Here is a 22,641-nt window from a genome sequence, read left to right on the forward strand (position 1 = left end):
AAATAGTATTATAGTGAGGTTAGGGGACGGTATGTAGTGGAGAATGAATATTTCATTTGAAAAATATTTTTCAGTTTACTATGTATTTTGGAGATTCCATTTTTAAAAGGTTCTATTCTCTCAGGGTCTTTTATTTTTATGAATTTATAAGTAGGATAAGCCATCTGAAGTGAGTAGTTTTTATGATTTCTGTGGCACTATGAGCTATGGTAGCATTATGAGAATTCCAAATCCATAAAATAAAAGGTAATATTATATCAATATGTAACAGGTAACACAGGATTTGACAAAAATCACAGGCAAGTCATCTTTCAAATGTCTCATCTGTTAATGTAACTGAATTTAAGTAAGTGAATTATTCCTTAGTTATGTTAGTTTTAAAAACAGAAAATATATAGCTATTCTTTTCCTCCCCCTATAGTCTAAATTTTTAAACATGGGTTTTCAGTTTCACTTTTCTTTCTCCCTAGCTCTTTGCAACCCTTTCTGCTCTTTGAGTAGCACTAGATTAAAACACTGCAGGTTTGATAAACAAAAGCAATAGTTACACAGTGTGTAACTATTAGTGGCTGGCTGGTCCCTCCTGACATGGATTTTGCTGTTTGGGCACCAGCCTTGTTTTTCATTGGTTATTATGTGGTCTAATGATTAATAATAATAACTATCATTTTAAAAGTATTGTCTGTAGATCATGTACTCCACAAACATTATTTTAAATTATTATTACAATCTCACCCCAAAGTAGCTATTATTTCTTCCATTATAAAGATGATTGAATTGGAGCCTTAATATTTAAGCAACTTACCTAAAATTATAGAATTTTGAAGATCTCTTTCATTGAAAAGCATATATGTAATGTGTGTATGTGTGTGTGTGTGTGTGTGTATACATTATAATGATATCATTCTATCCCTCATTCTAAATATTGGATATTATGGAATTTAAAATGTTTTGTTCATGTTACATTTAAAATAACCAGGTTTAAGACTATACTTTCAGGGATCATTTCTATAGTATGTTAAAATAACCAGGTTTATATATTTATATAATTGGTTTGTGTATTATGTAGGTCTAGGCTGAAAATATATTATTAAGTGGTTTCATACTGTTCAACCTATACAGCTAGGTATAAGTTTAATACTTCTATTTTTTTCCAATTTAGATATTTTCTGCTGCAATTTCATTTTGATACTCTGTATACTGTTGATGCATATATATTTGTAAGACAACTTAAAAATAGCTTTTGATTTGTAATTAAAGGAATTTAATGTATGTAATTTTTGTAGGATGATATACCTGAACTAGAAGAATATTTCCTGGTGAATTTAACCTATGTGGAACTTATCATGGCCCCTTTAACCTCATTTCCTCCAAGACTAGGTATGTTGTCTCTTTTGTTTGCTTGTTTAATTTTACTTCCTTCTAGTGAAGTAAAGTAACTTCATTTTTAATCAGAAGTGTGTTTGTTCATTTCAACTATGTGAGCTTTTTACATTTATTTTAGAGAGCAGCATTATTGTGGTTTTGGGCATTGGACAGTATAAACACATTAAGAATTATTATGTGGTGGTCTTTACATTTTACAACCATTTTATAAGCAAATTTGTAATCCTCAAAATAGAATTAGTTCTTGGGAAGGCATTTTATTTTCATGTTCTTTAGACATTTAATTAGCTATTTTCATTAGTTCTCCAACTTTCAGGTGATTTTATTTTCTTTTTGGTAAGAGATCTTTTGTTTGTTTGTTGTGTTCTCTGATTCTTTTTTGACCTTTGATCTTTTTCTTTTCATGCTTTAGAAAAGACTCAGTTAATTCATTACAGACTGAAAGGTAAAATTTGAACTTTGGTATAGATTTATGTAGATTCCTTTAAAAAGATGACTTCCCATGTTGGAGCAAAAACTCCTGTTTGCAGTTTGGATGTTTTAGTATTAAGGAATTTTGTCTGAAGCCTGTGTGTGTGATGGCCCACTAGGGGGTGGGGGTGAGTAGCACAGAGGGTGCCCAGCTCCATGGCCCCATCATGAGGGTAGAAAGAATATTGCACCCAGGGGACATTAACTTGGTGAAGGAGAAGCCTGGGCAAGCCCAGTGGCTTGAGGAACAGCATTCCTTATTCACATCAGAGACTCATTGTGACAAGTTTGAAAACACTGAAAGGAAGTAATTAGTTTCCTACATATTATTGTTTGACAAATTTCAGATCTTTTGCAAAAAAATAGAAGAGTGCAATGACTAGGCTGTTCCATCAAGTCTGATTACATGATAAACATTTTTCATACTAAGAAAGCTAATAAAATACTTTCTGTTTCTGTGATATTCACATTAGAGGTGGTTTGAGTATATGACTGATGTTCAATGCATTATGATGCTCCTATTTCATATGTTTTCAGTGACAAACTGATGTTACTTACATCTTCCCATTTTATAGATGAGGGGACTGAGGCTAAGAGAAACTAACTAATATGTCCATAATCACACAGCTATGAAATGGCAGAGCTGGGATACTCTGATGGGCACAAATCCTGGTTTTATATTCTCTCTTGGTTTTATATTCTCTCAGTATTGCTCTCTTCAATCTAGAGAGAAGTGCATAAACCCCTACTCCTTTCTCTACCTGTGCAGCTGTCACAGGCAACCTAGACTAAGGAAAAGAGCAAATATTAAAAAACAATCAAACAAACATAAGTAACAGGGTTAGTTAATATTTCAAGACTGAATAGCAGGTATTGGTAATGTATTAAGCTTGATGGACAGAGTACAAAATAAAAATGATAAGAGAAATTCACTTCAACCTTAGTCTCTTTTTTTCATTCTACAAAGATTTTTTCTTCTTCTCCTTCTCCTTCTTCTTCTCCTTAATAGAAACCCCATCTTTCTTGCTTTCTGGTTTGTGTATCCTTTGTCCTTGTGTCTCTTTATCAGACCTGTCTTTGTCTCTGTGCCACTCCTTGCCTGCCCTTCTCTTCTCATTTCTTTTACCTCTTTTTTCTGCCTCTCTACTCCTTCCCATCTGAAACAGTTCTGTTACAGAACAGAGGTACCGAGTTTTTAAATTTTATTAAAATAATAGGAAAAGCTCCATAACCTTAGTTGCTTATTATTTCATGCTGTTCGTGGTTGATTTAAGTTTTATAAGTCAGTGGCTCTTGTCAGCAAAGTGGTCTTTTTCAGATGTTATTAGCATTGGTGCCTTTGTAGTCTAAAATTCTTTTGAGTAATATCAGCAATATTCATATTAGGAATTGTATAATCTCAGAGGGACTATCTTTAAATTCTAGATCAAGCATAATAAAATTTTAAAGTTTAATAATAAAACTTTATACAAAATTTATAGTAATAAATTTGTATTTATTTAAATATGTCTGCATATTTTTCAGATTCAGAAGGCTTGACTGCACAAATCATTATTGATGCCAACGATGGTGCCCGAGGGATGATCCAATGGCAGCACAGCAGGTGAACCCAAGGCTCTGTGAGCCCTTCTCCAAGCTTCAGATCTTTTACCATCTACCAAATAGAAGTTCAAAATAGGAAAAAAAAATTACTTTCTTTACTTTCTCTTTCTGTTCTTACAGATTTGAAGTAAATGAAACCCATGGAAGTGTAATGTTGGTAGCGCACAGAAGTGGAGAGGCTCTTGGCCATGTGTCCTTGTTTGTGTACGCCCAGAATTTGGAAGCACAACTGGGGCTGGATTACGTCTTCACACCAGTGGTAGGTCTTAACATCTATCCCAGACGACCTTTATGCATTATTTTAAAATTACTGTTCCCTGAGAATTATAGTGACTTATGTCCTACATAAATTAGTACACTATTATATAACCTAATTCACAGTAAATTAGAACAGATTTTCATGTGGCAAATAATTTTAGTATTTTAGTAAGTAATATAAATTTAGTCTTATTGTAACGATTATTCTGTGCAGATTAATTTTTCTATTGTAACAATTGATATCGGAGAACACAGATCTTGTGTTAAGGAACTCATATCATTAGATGACCTTCTCAAAGTGTTTATCTTGAAATTTTTATCCTTTATTTCATTGTTTTTAACTTACTGAAACACTTTGTGTTTTAAAAACTTTTCACTTTGTTTCTTAGTAACTTTTTCCCCTTAATCAGATGTTCAGCTTCTTCTTTTCCTCCATAAATTTTACTTTTCAAATAAAACATTGTCAATTTAAATAAATTAAGATAGCTAATTCTTTGTATTTGCACCTATATTGTGTTTCATCCCAAACATTTTATTAAAAAAATGTTTTTCAAAATGATATTATTCCTTTTAACTTTTAACCAGATTCTTCATTTTGCTGATGGAGAAAGACATAAAAATATAGAAATCATGATTCTTGATGATGACATTCCAGAAGGAGATGAAAAATTTCAGCTCATTTTAACAAATCCTTCTCCTGGACTGGAACTGGGGCAACAGACAATAGGTATTTGACAATTTCTTCTCCATAGCCACCTCTTTCTCATGCTGGTTTCCCTAATATGGGGGAAAGACAGATTAGAGAGACTTGATGATTTCTACTTAGAATAAAAAACATTTTAAATTAAGCATCTTGAAATTCTATGTCAGTGTTTTTGTATGTGTATATTTATGTAAAGAAAAAAAAAGAGTTAGTTGGTACTAAAGATATTATTGAGTCATTTCCTCAATTTAGAATGTTCAAAACATGAACAGAGAGAATGCAGAAAAGATGTCGCCAGTTATGGCTATGAAGAAGGAGGAGAAAAAACAGATAAAACAAAGTAAAGGGAAAGAAAAAGAGTGAACAAGAGAATTTGACTATGAGAAGAAAAAAAAGGAGAGAAAGAGAAACAAGTAAAAAAAGAAACAAAACCAAAATAAACAAGACAAAAACAGACCCTTAAGGGTCAATTCAAGGAAAAATAAACATGTTTTAAAAAATGCTAAAACTGAGATAAAAAGAAACAAATGTATGTATGTATGTATGTATGTATGTATATATGTCCGTCTGTCTGTCTACCAACCAATCACTCCAGCAAGAACATATACACACATGCACACTTAAAGAGTTATCTCCACTTAGGTGTTTCAAAGTGTTGATAAAGGTGGATGTCGGTGCCTATGCTCAACTGTCATTCTGTTTCTTCTTGGGCTATGTATTGAGAGTAAGAGACACAACCTTGGTTGGGGGTTAACTCCTTCCTCTTTTTGTGTTGTTCACTAAGCTGCCCACTGGATTGGCCTAACACTGAAGTTGTTTGAAATAGATTTCAGTTTCCCTTCTTACCATTATAAGATAGGAAGGAATGGGAAGTACTATCAACTGCAGTTTTGTGCAGACAGACAGCATTGATGCACTCAATGGGGGCTTCTGCACAGTCCTAGTAGTGATGTTCCGGTGGCTAGAGCTTAGGTCTAATCAGAGCTTAAGGACTTTGTTGAGTGTTATCTTCCCTGGAGAACACACATTCCTAGTGCCAAGCTGATGACAATCTCTGCCAGGATCTCAGGAATCTCCCTAGAATTCTATTTGTAGGACAAGAAAGCCAGTCCTCCCCAGGTGTTACACCTCTCTAAGGGTCTTATACACTCTGCTGCCCACAAACATGGCCTTCCCACACTTAGTCCCTAAGTGTATTCACACCCACTTGTTCAGTTTCATGACCTCTTCAGCTGGTCACATGAGCCACCAGACTCAAAGGGTTAGTGAGTTGCACTCCCCTCTGTATTTCTTACTTGAATCACCATGGGTACAATATAGTCCATAACTCTTGCATTTGTGTTCTACTAGGTACACGTTGGGCCACATGATGGGACATTATGGCCGTGCTTGTATGATCTTGCAGGCTTCTGCAGCAGCAGACTGCAAGGTGGCCTCCTCAAGATGGCTTCTATGTCAGGTCTTCCCTTGTCAGTTGAGAGAAACAGATTTCACAACAAGCTCATTTCAAACAAGAGCTTGTTGTGTGGAACTGTGACCACCCACAGAACAGGCCCAGCGGCCTGCTGAGGGGCAGAGCCGCCCCCCACCCCCCGCGCCTGCCAGGTAGGTGGAACTGTGACCACCAACAGAAAAGGCCCAGTGGCCCACGGAGGGGCAGAGCTTCCAATCACTCCTGCAAGGTAGGCGGGCCTGCGACCCACCGGCAGAACAGGAGCAGCGGCCTGCTGAGAGGCAGAGCCGCCCCCTCCCCCAGCGCCGGCAAGGTAGATGGAACTGTAACCACCCACAGAACAGGCCCAGCGGCCTGATGAGGGGCAGAGCCGCCCCCCACCCCCCGCGCCTGCCAGGTAGGCAGAACTGTGACCACCAACAGAACAGGCCAGACCTGCAACCGACAGACAGAACAGGCCCAGTGGCCTGAGGAAGGGTAGAGCTGCCCCTCCCCAGCCTGCAAGGTAGGCAGACCTGCGACCCACCGGCAGAACAGCTCCAGAGGCCTGCAGAGGGGCAGTGCCGCTGCCTGCGCCTGCAAAGTAGGCAGAACTGCGACCACCGACAGAACAAGCCTAGCGACCCTCAGAGGGACAGAGCCGCCGCCCGCTCCTGCAAGGTAGGCGGACCTGCTACCGACCGGCAGAGCAGGCCCAGCGGCCTGCCGGCGTGGTAGGCACATTGCCCCAATTGGAGGAGGGGCAGAGCCTGCGCCCACGCCTGCGAGGGAGACTTTGCAACTATACAAGACCAATATAAATATATAGGAGGAAAATTCAATAGCACAACAGTTTCACCAAGTAGAAAGGAACGCGAACAGTATGAAGAGACAAGGAAAGAAAGGACCACAACCAATGCAGGTCAACTCAACGTTAGAAGAGGTAATAGCTGCAGCAGATGGAATGTCAGATAAAGAATTCAGGATATACATGCTTCAGATGATCTGGAGTCTCAAGGAAGACATCAGAGAGCAAAATCAGACAATGAAAGATCACTTCAACAATGAATTACATAAACAAATCCAAGAAGCAAAAGATCAACTATACAGGGAAATAGAGGTTATAAAAAACAAACAAACAGAAATCCTAGAAATGCAGGAAGCAATAAACTAACTTAAAAACTCAATTGAGAATACCACCAGCAGAGTAGAACACTTAGAAGATAGAACATCAGACAATGAAGATAAAGTATTTCAACTTGAAAAGAACATAGACAGCTCAGCAAGACTGTTAAGAAACCATGAGCAGAACATCCAAGAAATATGGGATAACATCAAGAGACCAAATTTAAGAGTCATTGGGATACAGGAAGGGACAGAGTTTCAAACCAAAGGAATGAGCAATCTATTCAATGAAATAATACGAGAAAACTTCCCAGACTTGAAGAATGAGACAGAATCCCAAATCCTAGAAGCCTACAGGACGCCGAACGTGCAAAATCATAAGAGACCCACACCTAGACACATTATAATGAAGATGCCCAACATACAGAATAAGGAGAGAATTTTAAAAGCTACAAGAGAAAGGAAGCAGATTACATTTAGGGGTAAGCCAATCAGGATAACAGCTGATCTTTCAACACAGACTCTGAAAGCTAGAAGATCCTGGAATAACATATTTCAAACACTGAAAGAAAATGGGTTCCAACCAATAATTGTGTTTCCAGCGAAATTAAGCTTCAGGATGGAAGATGAAATTAAAACCTTCCATGATAAACAAAAGTTAAAAGAATTTGCAGCTAGAAAACCATCTCTTCAAAATATCCTTGGCAAAACATTACAGGAAGAGGAAATGGAAAATAACAATGAAAACCAACAGTGGGAGGTAGGACAGTAAAGGGGGGAAAAATAATCAAAGAGGAAAACAAACAATGTTTAGTAACATAAATAAACAAATATGGCTGGAAGAACAACCCATATCTCAATAATAACCCTAAATGTTAATGGCTTAAACTCACCAATTAAGAGACACAGGCTAGTAGAATGGATCACAAAACAAGACCCAACAATATGCTGCCTACAGGAGACACATTTGATAGGAAAAGACATACATAGGCTGAAGGTAAAAGGTTTGGAAAAATCATATCACTCATATGGACTTCGGAAACAAGCAGGTGTGTCCATACTCATATCAAATAAAATAGATTTCAAGCCCAAGTTAATCAAAAGGGATAAAGAGGGACACTACATACTGCTCAAGGGAACCATACACCAACAAGACATAACAATCATAAATATATATGCCCCTAACAATGGTGCAGCTATGTTCATCAAACAAACTCTTCTCAAGTTCAAGAGTCTAATAGACCACCATACAATAATCATGGGAGACTTCAACACACCTCTCTCATCAATGGACAGATCTTCCAAACAAAAGTTGAATAAGGAAACTATAGAACTCAATAACACAATTAATAACCTAGACTTAATTGACATATATAGAATATACTACCCAACATCAAGCAGTTACACTTTTTTCTCAGCAGCACATGGATCCTTCTCAAAAATAGATCACATATTATGTCACAGGGAAACTCTTAGACAATATAAAGGAGTAGAGATAATACCATGCATCTTATCTGATCATAATGGAATGAAACTGAAAATCAACGATAAAAGAAGGAAGGAAAAAGCATACATCACTTGGAGAATGAACAATAGGTTACTGAATGATCAATGGGTTATAGAAGACATCAAGGAGGAAATTAAAAAATTCTTAGAGATAAATGAAAACACAGACACAACATATCGGAATCTATGGGACACATTGAAAGCAGTTCTAAGAGGAAAATTTATTGCTTGGAGTTCATTCCTTAAAAAAAGAAAAAACCAACAAATAAATGATCTCATACTTCATCTCAAAATCCTTGAAAAAGAAGAGCAAAACAACAGCAAAAGAAGTAGAAGGCAAGAAATAATGAAAATCAGAGCTGAAATTAATGAAATCGAAACAAAAGAAACAATTGAAAAAATTGACAAAACTAAAAGTTGGTTCTTTGAAAAAATAAACAAAATCGACAGACCCTTAGCCATGCTAGCGAAGAGAAGAAGAGAGAGAACTCAAATTACTAACATACGGGATGAAAAAGGCAATATCACAACAGACACTTCAGAAATACAGAAGATAATCAAAAATTATTTTGAATCCTTATACTCCAATACATTAGAAGATAGTGAAGGCATAGATAAATTTCTTAAGTCATATGATCTGCCCAGATTGAGTCAGGAGGATATAGACAACCTAAACAGACCAATATCAATTGAGGAAATAGAAGAAACCATCAAAAGACTACCAACTAAGAAAAGCCCAGGACCGGATGGGTATACAGCAGAGTTTTACAAAACCTTTAAAGAGGAACTAATACCAATACTTTTCAAGCTACTTCAGGAAATAGAAAAAGAGGGAGAACTTCCAAATTCATTCTACGAGGCCAACATCACCCTGATACCTAAACCAGACAAAGACACTTCAAAGAAAGAAAATTACAGACCAATATCTCTAATGAACCTAGATGCAAAAATCCTCAATAAAATTCTGGCGAATCGGATACAAAAACATATCAAAAAAATTGTGCACCATGATCAAGTAGGATTCATCCCTGGGATGCAAGGCTGGTTCAATATACGGAAATCAATAAATGTTATTCACCACATCAATAGACTTAAAAATAAGAACCATATGATCATCTCGATAGATGCGGAAAAAGCATTCGACAAAGTACAGCATCCCTTTATGTTCAAAACTCTAGAAAAACTAGGGATAACAGGAACATACCTCAATATTGTAAAAGCAATCTATGCTAAGCCTCAGGCTAGCATCATTCTGAATGGAGAAAAATTGAAGGCATTCCCTCTAAAATCTGGAACAAGACAGGGATGCCCTCTCTCACCACTTCTGTTCAACATAGTTCTCGAAACGCTGGCCAGAGCAATTAGACAGACGAAAGAAATTAAAGGCATAAAAATAGGAAAAGAAGAACTTAAATTATCACTATTTGCAGTTGACATGATTCTATACCTAGCAGACCCAAAAGGCTCTACAAAGAAACTATTAGAGCTAATAAATGAATTCAGCAAAGTGGCAGGATATAAAATCAACACACATAAATCAAAGGCATTCCTGTGTATCAGCGACAAATCCTCTGAAATGGAAATGAGGACAACCACTCCATTCACAATATCTTCAAAAAAAATAAAATACTTGGGAATCAACCTGACAAAAGAGGTGAAAGACTTATACAATGAAAACTACAGAACCCTAAAGATAGAAATAGAAGAAGATCTTAGAAGATGGAAAAATATACCCTGTTCATGGATAGGCAGAACTAACATCATCAAAATGGCGATATTACCAAAAGTTCTCTATAGGTTTAATGCAATGCCAATCAAAATCCCAATGGCATTTCTTGTAGAAATAGAGAAAGCAATCATGAAATTCATATGGAAAAACAAAAGACCCAGAATAGCAAAAACAATGCTAAGCAAGAAGTGTGAATCAGGCGGTATAGCGATACCAGACTTCAAACTATACTACAGAGCAATAGTAACAAAAACAGCATGGTACTTGTACCAAAACAGGCGGGTGGACCGATGGTACAGAATAGAGGACACAGAAACCAATCCACAAAACTACAACTATCTTATATTTGATAAAGGGGCTAAAAGCATGCAATGGAGGAAGGATAGCATCTTCAACAAATGGTGCTGGGAAAACTGGAAATCCATATGCAACAAAATGAAACTGAATACCTTTCTCTCGCCATGCACAAAAGTGAATTCAAAATGGATCAAGGAGCTTGATATCAAATCAGAGACACGGCGTCTGATAGAAGAAAAAGTTGGCTACGATCTACATACTGTGGGGTCGGGCTCTAAATTCCTCAATAGGACACCCATAGCACAAAAGTTAATAACTAGAATCAACAAATGGGACTTACTCAAACTAAAAAGTTTTTTCTCAGCAAAAGAAACAATAAGAGAGGTAAATAGAGAGCCTACATCCTGGGAACAAATCTTTACTCCTCACACTTCAGATAGAGCCCTAATATCCAGAGTATACAAAGAACTCAGAAAATTAGACAATAAGAGAACAAACAACCCAATCAACAAATGGGCCAAGGACCTGAACAGACACTTCTCAGAGGAGGACATACAATCAATCAACAAGTACATGAAAAAATGCTCACCATCTCTAGCAGTCAGAGAAATGCAAATCAAAACCACCCTAAGATACCATCTCACTCCAGTAAGATTGGCAGCCATTATGAAGTCAAACAACAACAAGTGCTGGCGAGGATGTGGGGAAAAGGGTACACTTGTACATTGCTGGTGGGACTGCAAATTGGTGCAGCCAATTTGGAAAGCAGTATGGAGATTTCTTGGAAAGCTGGGAATGGAGCCACCATTTGACCCAGCTATTCCCCTTCTCGGTCTATTCCCTAAAGACCTAAAAAGAGCATGCTACAGGGACACTGCTACATCGATGTTCATAGCAGCACAATTCACAATAGCAAGACTGTGGAACCAACCTAGATGCCCTTCAATAGACGAATGGATAAAAAAATGTGGCATTTATACACAATGGAGTATTACTCTGCATTAAAAAATGACAAAATCATAGAATTTACAGGGAAATGGATGGCATTAGAGCAGATTATGCTAAGTGAAGCTAGCCAATCCCTAAAAAACAAATGCCAAATGTCTTCTTTGATATAAGGAGAGTAACTAAGAACAGAGTAGGGTCGAAGAGCATGAGAAGAAGATTAACATTAAACAGGGATGAGAGGTGGGAGGGAAAGGGAGAGAGAAGGGAAATTGCATGGAAATGGAAGGAGACCCTCAGAGTTATACAAAAGTACATACAAGAGGAAGTGAGGGGAAAGGGAAAAATAATACAAGGGGGACAAATGAATGTCAGTAGAGGGGGCAGAGAGAGAAGAGGGGAGGGGAGGGGAGGGGAGGGGGGATAGTAGAGGATAGGAAAGGCAGCAGAACACAACAGACACTAGTATGGCAATATGTAAATCAATGGATGTGTAACTGATGTGATTCTGCAATCTGTATATGGGGTAAAAATGGGAGCTCATAACCCACTTGAATCAAAGTGTGAAATATGATATATCAAGAACTATGTAATGTTTTGAACAACCAACAATAAAAAATTTTAAAAAAGTGCTTGTTGTGCAGCGTCTGGGTAGCTAAATATGACTTTTTTATCATCTATAGGTTTTTCCATGCTAAATTTGTCTGTTGTGTCTCTCTCTTTATACATTACCCGTCCCCTCTGTGGCCAACCAGTACTCCTGCTGCTGCTGCTGCTGCTGCTGCAGCAACTGACTTGTGCATCTTTATTTCTAAGTTTCTAAGCGACTATGATTTCAAAATTGAATATCAGTGAGTTCCCTTTTTTACCCACCTTGCTGAGAAACAGTTCTCCTGCTGCTTTAGTCTGGAGTCATGAAGCAACTGAAAATGCAGCCTTCCTCTCTTCCACTATCTTGAATCTCTTCTAAGTTTATATTTCAAACTCTTATCATATGATAATTTTTTCTTGTATCTTGTTAGTAGACAAGCATTTAATTTAAGGATGAAAGTTCTGGACCTTCCTGTCCATTACCTTTGCCTTATGGATAGCCCCAGGACATGTTGAGCAGTAGCAGTGCTGGCAGTCATCATTGTCTTGTTTCTGTTTTTACTGGGAATGTTTTCACTGTTTCATTAAATTTGGTCTCTGCTGTTGACTTCTGAGAGGTAGCATCACATCAGGTTGACAAACCTGCCTTCCATTCTAAGATTGCAGAGTATTTTCATATAATAAAGGAATATGAAATTTTATTTAATGCTTTAAAAATGACCCCTCTTTAAAAAAAAAAAAAAAAAAAAAGGAAGAGGTACTCTTAAAATGATCACTTGAGGTCGAGAGTTGACCTTCTTTCCAATGAAATATCCACACTCATTTCAGCATTTATAACAGCCCTTCTTATTTTCATTTATCATTAAATATTTTTGTTTTGACAGCTGTAATTACCATCCTTGCTAATGATGATGGCCCTGGAGTTCTATCATTTAACAACAGTGAGCACTTTTTCCTGAGAGAGCCAGCAGCTCTCTACGTTCAGGAAAGCGTTGCAGTCTTGTACGTTGTTCGGGAACCTGCACGAGGACTGTTTGGAACTGTGACAGTTCAGTTCATTGTCACAGAAGTGAATTCTTCAACAGAATCAAAGGACCTGACTCCTTCCAAAGGCTATATTGTATTAGAAGAAGGTGTTCGACTCAAGGTATAGTATGAAACTTTTATAAGGATGAAGCTTATAACTCTAATATTTACAAAACATTTCTCCCTGCATCCTCAAAAGAAGAAAAAGATATTTCCAACTTAGGTGAGAAATAAAGACACGATTAGATTATTATGTGACAAGTGCTAATGTACTATATAATATGTATAGAGGGCAACTGAAGGAATTTACTATTAATAGAGAAATATGTAAATAATAAAAATACACATATTGTTTTTTATTTTAAATTCCAAACTTATTTAAATGGTATACTTCACTTTACATATAAAGCGTAAGCCAAAAAAAGCTCCCAGCCCCAGTCAGTCATTTCTTTTTGCTACATTTTAATTAAACAGCATGTAACTGTTGCTTCAAACTGTTTGAGAATAGGAATAGTGTTTTAAAGAGAAAAATCCTGGATTTGAGATTAATTATAAATGTGATCTATCCTTACATAAGTTTAGTTTCCAAACTTATTTTTCTATATATTAATATTCCATTCCTGTATATTGATTTTCTGTTCCTACTAAACTTTATTTTTAAAAATATAGTTGAAGTTTAAATTAGTTCATTGCATTATCTTTAGACATTTTTCAAGCTAGCTAAAATACTGCTTTAAAGAAATATATTTGCAGCCCTTTCCTCTAAACTAATTCATCTAACAATCAAATAACTTTCTCAATTTTAAGTTTTTGTAAAGTTCAACATATTTTTTGTTCATTTTTTAAACGTTCTTCCAAATTTAAAATCTTTGATTTCTTCAAAGACACACTTAAATTATGAAAAATACAAAAGTTCAAATTTGAAGCATATTAAAATTTGTCATTGCCTTACTCACATTTTTTCTCTTAATAATGTTTTTTGTAATTTAAAATGTTTAAAAATATTTTTTACTCTAATTTTTTGTGTCTTTTTCTCGGCGTGTATTTAAGTAAAACTTTGTGTTCATTTGGTAAATTAAACATTAGAGAAAATTGGATTAAATATTTTTGGCTCACACAACTGTTTTTGCTCCACGTTTTTATTTTGACATACGAATAGTAAAATGCACCAATTCTAAGTATATGGATTAATGATTTTAAACATAGTATACACACCTGTATTAGTCAGCTTTTCATCACTATGAACAAAATACTGATAAGAACAACTTAGTGGGGAAAGATTTATTTTGGCTTAGCATTTCAGAGGATTCAGTCCATGTCAGCGGGCTTCAAGGTAGAATCATCTTGGTGGAAGGGTGGGGTTGAGGAAAGCTGGTCAGCTTATTGCACCTGGGGAAAACAGAAAGCAAGAGGAGAGTGCCAGAGAGAACCCAGACCTTTCCGGGATCACCTCTATCCCTTATGACCCACTTAATACAAGTAATCCATTCAGCCATCAGTGGATTAATCTACTAATGAGATTAGAGCCATCATAATTTATCACTTTCCAAAAAGTCTACCTCTGAGCACATGAGACTTTGGGCAATATTTCATATTCAAACCATAATACCTCCACTCAGATTAAAGATATTAACACTACTATTACCCAGATGGTTCTCTTTTGCGCCTTGCCTTTTCAAGAGGAAACCACTTTGTAATGTTTTAATTGACTAATTTTGCTGATTCTTGAGCTTTGTGTAAATAGGGCCTTATAATATCTACTCTTTTGTGTTTAGCTTCTTTCATGCAACATATTTCTGAATTTTGTGTGGTTGCAGACATCAGTAGCTGATCCTTTTTTATTGTTGAATAGTGTTTTATTGAACAGGTCACCATTTGTTTATCCATTTTCCTGTTGATGTACATTTGGGTTGTTTCTAATTTGTTCCTACTATGGCTTTTTTGTAATATATATATTTTAATTGTCAATGGACCTTTATTTATTTATATGTGGTGCTGAGAATTCAAGCCAGTGCCTCACACATGCTAGGGCAGTGCTACTCCTGAGCCAGAACCCCAACCCCTCTACCATGGCTTTTTAATGGTGAATCCTAGACTAGAAAGAGATTAATGAAGTTATATAGCCAGAGCAGGATAAAAAAGTATCCCAAAAAAGGACATGAATTTAATATTTTAATATTTTATTCTGTGTTATTTAAAAATGTCATTTATGTTTTAGACACTTTGTACCACAGTGTTGAAAATCCCAAAAGTAATAACATGAAACACTTGTAGGTATCTCATTATGGGGACCATTATTAAATAAAAAAGAGGTGCTGTTTTTTGAAAGACATTATTTTGGTTTCTAAAATGTTTAGTAAATTTCTCTGTATGTGTTTTGCAAATATATTCTATTCTAGTAACTTTACTTTTTTTATTTTGTTTTCAGGCCCTGCACATTTCTGCTGTATTAGACACAGAACCAGAAATGGATGAGCATTTTGTTTGCACCTTGTTTAATCCGACGGGAGGTGCTAGACTAGGGGCGCAGGTTCAAACCTTGATAACAGTATTACAAAATCAGGCCCCTTTGGGGCTGTTCAGTATTTCTGCTATTGAAAATAGGTATAATTTATTTATAAGAAAATATCACTTCTGAAAATAAGGAAGAAATAATTTTTTACATAAGAAAATGCAAAAGAAAATTGAAGTGTGATTAGTGTAAAGTGGACTTTTAAAATGAATTCCAGAAGACAGATCCATAGTCCACAAGCTCTCTTATAACAGAGAACATCAAAGACCTAACCATGGCCTGCTTAATGGTGTCATCAGAATTCTTATTTTCTCATAGTTCACACTTCTAGGAAAAGGCCTGCATTATTTTGTGATTTTAGAAATAAAAAGCAAGAAAAAATATAAAATATACTTGGTCACTGAATCCAAATAAATGACTCTTTAAACATATTAAAATGATTATAGTTATAAAATTTCCTTTGGAAACTGACAGATATTTATATATAGTATTTTAAGAGATTTAGTTTTATTCCTATACTAAGAATTTCCTGTTTTTTCCTGTCAGATGTTTTTGATTTATGTGTGAAGAAATTCAAAAAAGACAGTTTTAAAATGTGTAATGTTAAATTACTGATCTTCAGTATTTTCTGATTATGAGTATTGCATTTGTACTTAAAAAAAAAAACTCCATAAATGAATATTTTCAAGCACCCATTTGTCTTCTTCATGTATCAAATTTGTGCATGTCATTTGGGTTGTATAAATGTAGAAGCATATTAAGCATACGCTGGTAATGTGACATATATTTTAAGTATGTAGAAATTATATTCTTTTTCTGCTTTCCACAATTTCAGAGCCACTTCTATAGATATTGAAGAAACCAACAGAACGGTATACTTAAATGTGTCACGTACTAATGGCATTGATTTAGCTGTGAGTGTGCAGTGGGAGACGATATCTGAAACAGCCTTTGGCATGAGTATGTTCAGTTTTTTATGAGAACAAAATGCTGTAACTCAGAAATGTTGTGTGTATAAGATTTACATTATTTCCATGAATTATAACTTATGGATTTATTAAAAATGGGAAACAGATATTTAATTTTATTACTATATCCATGAATATTTATTGAGTGCCTAGGCATGGTACCGAGCTCATGGAGCTTAGAATTTAAGGTGTACCAAAATAAATAAGTAAAAATCAATGTGTAGGAATCAATTATGCAAAGAACTGGGTTGGAGGAACCTGGGAGACAAGAGGGGGAAGCTTTAGAGGCAGGAGACTCAGGCATAAAAGGACATATGATAATTGAAGAACCTCAGTGAATAGGGAGTACAGAAATAGGGGAGAAGCAGAGATCATTGAAGAACTTGAGAAATATTTTATGGATGTCAATCTTTTATCCCAGAGTTAATGGAAAACTTTGAGTGGTTTAGGCATGGGGAAGATGGTGTGGTATGATCATGTTTGCATTTTGAAGTGTTATTCATAGGACCGTGTAAAGAATTGGTTGGTATAGCAGAGAAGAGAGGATGCATGGAGATGAGCAAAAGGCCAGTTTAGAGCAGGTGATGAACTGGATGCAAGAGTGAGGGTGAGACCCAGATGACTCCTAGTTCCTCAGCTTGTGTGGTAGGATAGAGTGTCTTGCCACTGACTAAGAGATATGTGAAAGAAGGCTAGGTGTTGTTTTGGCGAGGGAATTAAAATAAATGTGTTTTAGCACATGTTAAGTTTGAGTTCCTTTTGAGAAGGCGTTTATACTCAAAGGAAGGTCTCTGCTGGAAGATAGATTTAGGGATCTGACATGTGTTACTGTTTTTAAAGTCAGGGACATTGATTTAACAATCTGAGAAGAGGAGCTCTAGACAGAGAAGGGAAGAAGACCCAGCCTGAAAATTGAAAAGCCTCAGATTGAATGGCTAGGGATAGCAGAGTGATCTCACGAAGGGAATTTGGAGACCTGGTGAGAAATACAGGAGAAAACAGTAGATTGCAGATACCAGAAGAGTGTGTTAAAGGGTGGGAGACGGGCTGGGGCTATTGCTCAATGGTAGAGTGCTTGCCTAGCATGCCCAGGGTCCTGAGTCCAAACCCCAGTGTTGGAAAAAAGAAAAGAAAGAAAGAAAACATGTTTTAGCATATTTCCCTTTAAAATTACAGTTAGCAAGTATTTATATTTAAATAGACCTTGGGAAAGTTCATATGGCTATAGAGTGAATTATTAGTACTCCTTTTGTTATCTAAAATTGTTATTTTAAGTTACTATTTTTAAGTTTTCTAGCCTGTCTCTCTCTCTCTCTCTCTCTCTCTCTCTCTCTCTCTCTCTCTCTCTCTCTCTCTCTCACACACACACACACACACACACACACACACACCCACCATGGGGAGTTCATTTGTAATGAAGTCATTAGTCTCAATGTTTAAATAACAAATTAGAGCAGATAAGTTTGAGAAGGAATTATGCACTGGTAAATAATGATTTATGTTTTTTAGGGGGAATGGATGTTGTCTTTTCCATATTTCAAAGTTTTTTGGACAAGCCAGTTTCTGGCTGGTGTTTCTTTACTTTGGAAGATTCAGTATATGGTATAATGTTAAGAAAATCATCATTTACTATTTACCGATGGCAAGGGATTTTTATTCCAGTAAAGGTAAACGTTGCTTATTTTTTTTCACAGTGCACAAAATAAAATATACAAGTAAATGTGAGATACATTATGAGTTAACTGTTTTTTTTTTCTTGTAATTCTCATTTTCTAGGATTTAAAGATACAAAATCCTAAAACTTGTGAGGCCTTTAATATTGGTCTTTCTCCCTACTTTGTAATTACTCATAAAGAAAGAAATGAAGAGAAGTCTTCTGTTAACAGTGTGTATACCTTCACATCTGGATTCCAATTATTCCTGGTAAAAACAAAATCTTCATTTTATATTGCTTTACCTAAAAGAAATTCAGATTTGTAAGACTGATCTAAATGGATGACAATGTATATTCTATGTTAATGAGTAACAGGACTTTTTGCAAGTTGATACAAATTGTAGCATGTATCTTAACCTGGGGCTATTTTTGTTGGCTTGAAATGATGTATGCTTATGATATATGCATACCTAGTGATCAGAACAGTTTTAAACATCAAGTCTTAAACATCAAATACTAACTCATTAGTATAATATTTAGTGCCTTTCTGAGTTAAACTCTTTAAATTTTTATTCCCACTCTTCTGTCTTCCTTGCAGGTGCAAACAATCATTATTTCTGAAAGTTCCCAAGTAAGATATTTTACTTCAGACAGTCAAGATTATTTAATTGTTGCAAGTCAAAGAGAGGATTCCGAATTAACTCAGGTATGAATCTTTGAAAATGAAGATCTCCCCAACTTTTAAAAAATACTGTAATTGAAAGTTATGAGGTAGGGTCTAGAGATTTGGTATAAAAGAAAACCATAGTTTGTGGTAAAGTAGTAAAGGAGAATATGAATATTGATTGGTCCCAATTAACTTTTAAACAACAGTTATGAATATTATATGTTCTTCAAGAGCCAAAGCAAATGTAATCATAAACATGAACATTTAATCAGAATTTAATTGAGTTGGAAAACATTATGGAGAAAAATCACACAGCTAGACAGATGGTATCACTAAAAATTCATGATTAACATTGCCAATTGGGCACTCAACATCACCCCAGAAATTTCACATTTTTCTAGCACACTACATCTTATAATCTCCTTAATGCTTAATTGATAATTTTTGTCTCTCACACTTCTGTACAAGCTTCTTATCGCCTCATTTTCAACTAATGACCTCAGTGAAATGAAAGTCACTAGAGGGAGATTACTTATTTTCCCAACACCAAATTCAAAATCCCATTTAAAATCCAGTGTTGCCCCTTCCTCCTGCTGCAGAGGAGGAGTGTCCTTCTGGAGAAGCCCTTCCTTTCACATGGCTGCCCCTCAGCCTTCATAAGGTTTAGTTATTCCCTCCATAGCTGGCATTTCTTTCTCCATGAGATTATTACAGTTGGCATAATAGTTGAGAATTGTTCAGTTTACAAAGAAATCCCTCCCTTGATCTCTTCCTCTTATAGCTTCTTCTTCTTTTTTTTCATTTATTTTCTCCCCTCTGCGGTAGGACGTCGTGAGAGAAGTGTCAGCTAGCTTTGTCTACTTCTTATGCTCACCCATGGCGACTGGATTGCCAAATCCAGTGGATATGTTTATCACTGTCTTACACAACTTCCCACCAGCATGCGACTTACTCATCCCCAAATCTCAACCCCCTCTACTCTTGCTTTGTGATACCACAAGGATTTCCTTCTTAAGAACTCTGCTGCTCAGTCTCCATTGCTGGTTCCTCCTCCCTTTTCTGAATCAATATGTCTTAGAGTATTTCATAATTCAGTTTTAGTTCAGATTTCTTCTTTCTTTTCACCTACTCTGGGAAATTTCATCAGTTCTGTAGCTCTTCATAGGAACTATAGGCTAGCTTTACATATCAGCCATAGGCTAATGTCTTTCAAATCATATCTGCAACCTTTCCTCTGTAGTCCAAACTTGAATGTCTAACTGCCTATTGATGCATCCACTTAAATATATTTTAGGAGTGTGTTATAATGTATATCAAGCTGAACTGTAATTAATTTTCTCTATGAAACTTGTGTTTGAGTATTTGCTTTTATCTCAGGAAATAGTAACCTCAGAAATGCAAGTGCTCAAGGGAGAATTCTGTGATATATTTTGTTGAATTATCCTTTTTTTTCTTTCATATCTAATTGATCATTAAGTGCTTTTGAATCTGTGTCTCCATAATATTTTTAGTGTAGACATTTCTTTCCACCTCTGTTCATCTCCATCTAAGCCTAGTTCTTATCTTTTCTTACCTGAACTGCTAGTCTCCAAGCTAGTCTCTGTAGTTCTCTGATCTCCACAGATTTATTCTCTATTGGTAGTGGGAGTAATCTTTTAAAAATATTGATTCATGTTACTCATTTAAAAAAATTTAGTGATTCCCAATTATAATAAATTTGGCATTAGTTAGTATACTATATATGTAGGATAACCATATTTCTTCTGGCTCAGTATAGCACTGGATCATGCCATGTCCTTGTATAATTATTATTAATATTTCAATCTCTGAAGAACCCCTACATGAATGGTAATTGTAAGGTCACCCAAGGAAGGATACTTCATGACCTCCCCTTTCCTGTCTTGACTGTTCAACCCCTTAGCACTGTCAGCTTTCTGGGCTAGTTTTTATTCAGAGCACCATAACCATCTGTGTTAGAAACTGTCATGTCATTCCTTCTAACTTCATTCCCCTAATCATACATTTCTTTCATCATATCATCCTGACTTTTGACTTCCATACCAGTTTCAATTTATGGTTATCATTAATTCAGTTATTGCTATGTGAGTTTTTAATCTTTTCCTCATCATTAATAAGAGTGATAAAGAAGGAGGTCAGTGTACCCATGCTCCTAGCTTAATGCTTGTCTCCAAAGTCCTAACTGTTGACTGCATAATTATTATTATTTTCTTTTTTTTTAATTAGAGCTTTATAGTTATACATAGTAGTTGGGTTCATCCTGAAAAACTCATACATGCATGGAAATCTATTTTAGTTCATGATATACACTTTTCCCTTCCATCCTCCTTCCCCTCTCCATCCCTTTCCTCCACTCTGCTAGATTTCCTTTCACTTGTCTATTATTTAATATTTGATTCATTTGTATTATCCTTTCCTTACCTTCTCCTTTCCTTATTTTACTCTAGCTTCTGCATATAAACTTTGAGTTTCTGATTTTGGCTAATTTCACTTAACATGATATTTTCCATTTTCATCCATTTACCAGAAAGTGCTATCATTTCAGTCTTTTTTTTATGGCTGAGTAGAACTCCATTGTGTGTGTGTGTGTGTGTGTGTATGTATCATAATTGTGATATATATATATATATATATATATATATATATATATATTCTAATAATATATATATTCTAATCCAGTCATCTACTCATGGGCATCTGGGTTGATTCCATAAGTTACCTATTGAAAATTTTGCTTTGGTACACTTTGAGGTGGCTATATCCCTGCATTGTGTCAACTTTACGTCTCTCTGGAAAAATACCAAGGTGTGGGATAGGTAGGTCATAAGGTGGTTCCATCTCTAGGTTTTTGAGGAATCTCCATACTGCTCTTCAGAGTGGTTTAGTAGTCACACCAACCATGTACAAGTGTACCTTTCCCCCCCACAACATCGCCAGCAATTATTATTCATATTGAGCAGTGCCATTCTGACTGGGTTGAGGTTACATTGTATTGTAATTTTGATTTATATTTTCCTGATTGCTGTTGAACATTTTTTTCATATATTTGTTGGCCATTTGTGTTTCATCTTTTGAGAAGTTTCTGTTTAGATCTTTTGCCCATTTATTGATTGCATTATTATTATTATATTTGGTGCTAAGTGTTTTTTTAATATCAGAAGAATAGTTGGCCAAGATTCTTTCCCTTTCTGTCAGCTCTCTCTTCATGTTCTTAATTGTTTCCTTTGCTGTAGACAAGCTTTTTAGTTTTATGGCATTCATTTATTAATTCTTCATTACATATCTTGCACTTTGGGGATCTTGTTAAGGAAGCCCGTGTCAGCATCTATATGATGGACTATGGAGCCTATGTTTTCTTCTAGCAGTTGTAAAGTTTTTGGTCTAATTCCCAAGTCTTTGATCCATTTTTATTTGGGTTTGTATAGGGTGAAATAGAGGGGTCTGATTTCATTTTTGTAGACATAGCTATCCAGTTTTCCTAGCACCATTTGTTAAAAAGGTTGTCTTTTGTCTGTCCAAAATATAGTTTTGACAGATTATTCATATGTCAGATGGCTGTAGGTATGTGGATTTGTCTCTGCACCTTCTATTCTGTTTCATTTGTTTTCATGTCCATTTTGATGTCAAAACCGTGCTGTTTGGGGTACTATAGCTCTGAAATATAATTTGGATCAGGTATTGTGATACCTCCTGCTTTGCTTCTCTTGCTTAGTTTAGCTTTGGCTATTTTGTATCTCTTATTATTCCAAAT

The 22,641-nt window shown here is 35.8% G+C and overlaps 1 protein-coding gene across 2 annotated transcripts in view; it reads left to right on the forward strand.

The window, feature by feature from the left end:
- Nucleotides 1–22,641, forward strand: part of Adgrv1 (adhesion G protein-coupled receptor V1) — a 569,696-nt gene that overhangs the window by 136,541 nt on the left and 410,514 nt on the right. For both annotated transcript variants that reach the window (XM_058574584.1, XM_046428479.2), the window contains 10 exons: nt 1,287–1,380; nt 3,382–3,460; nt 3,580–3,718; nt 4,303–4,444; nt 12,930–13,192; nt 15,500–15,675; nt 16,419–16,543; nt 18,061–18,218; nt 18,328–18,474; nt 18,804–18,911. In XM_058574584.1, the coding sequence (XP_058430567.1) occupies nt 1,287–1,380; nt 3,382–3,460; nt 3,580–3,718; nt 4,303–4,444; nt 12,930–13,192; nt 15,500–15,675; nt 16,419–16,543; nt 18,061–18,218; nt 18,328–18,474; nt 18,804–18,911 (1,431 nt within the window). The remainder of the gene's footprint in view (nt 1–1,286; nt 1,381–3,381; nt 3,461–3,579; nt 3,719–4,302; nt 4,445–12,929; nt 13,193–15,499; nt 15,676–16,418; nt 16,544–18,060; nt 18,219–18,327; nt 18,475–18,803; nt 18,912–22,641) is intronic.

Source organism: Marmota monax, unplaced genomic scaffold (genome assembly GCF_021218885.2).
Source record: "Marmota monax isolate L192 unplaced genomic scaffold, Marmota_monax_Labrador192_F-V1.1 WCK01_AAM20220418_F8-fsc00018, whole genome shotgun sequence".
Taxonomy (NCBI): Eukaryota; Metazoa; Chordata; class Mammalia; order Rodentia; family Sciuridae; genus Marmota; species Marmota monax.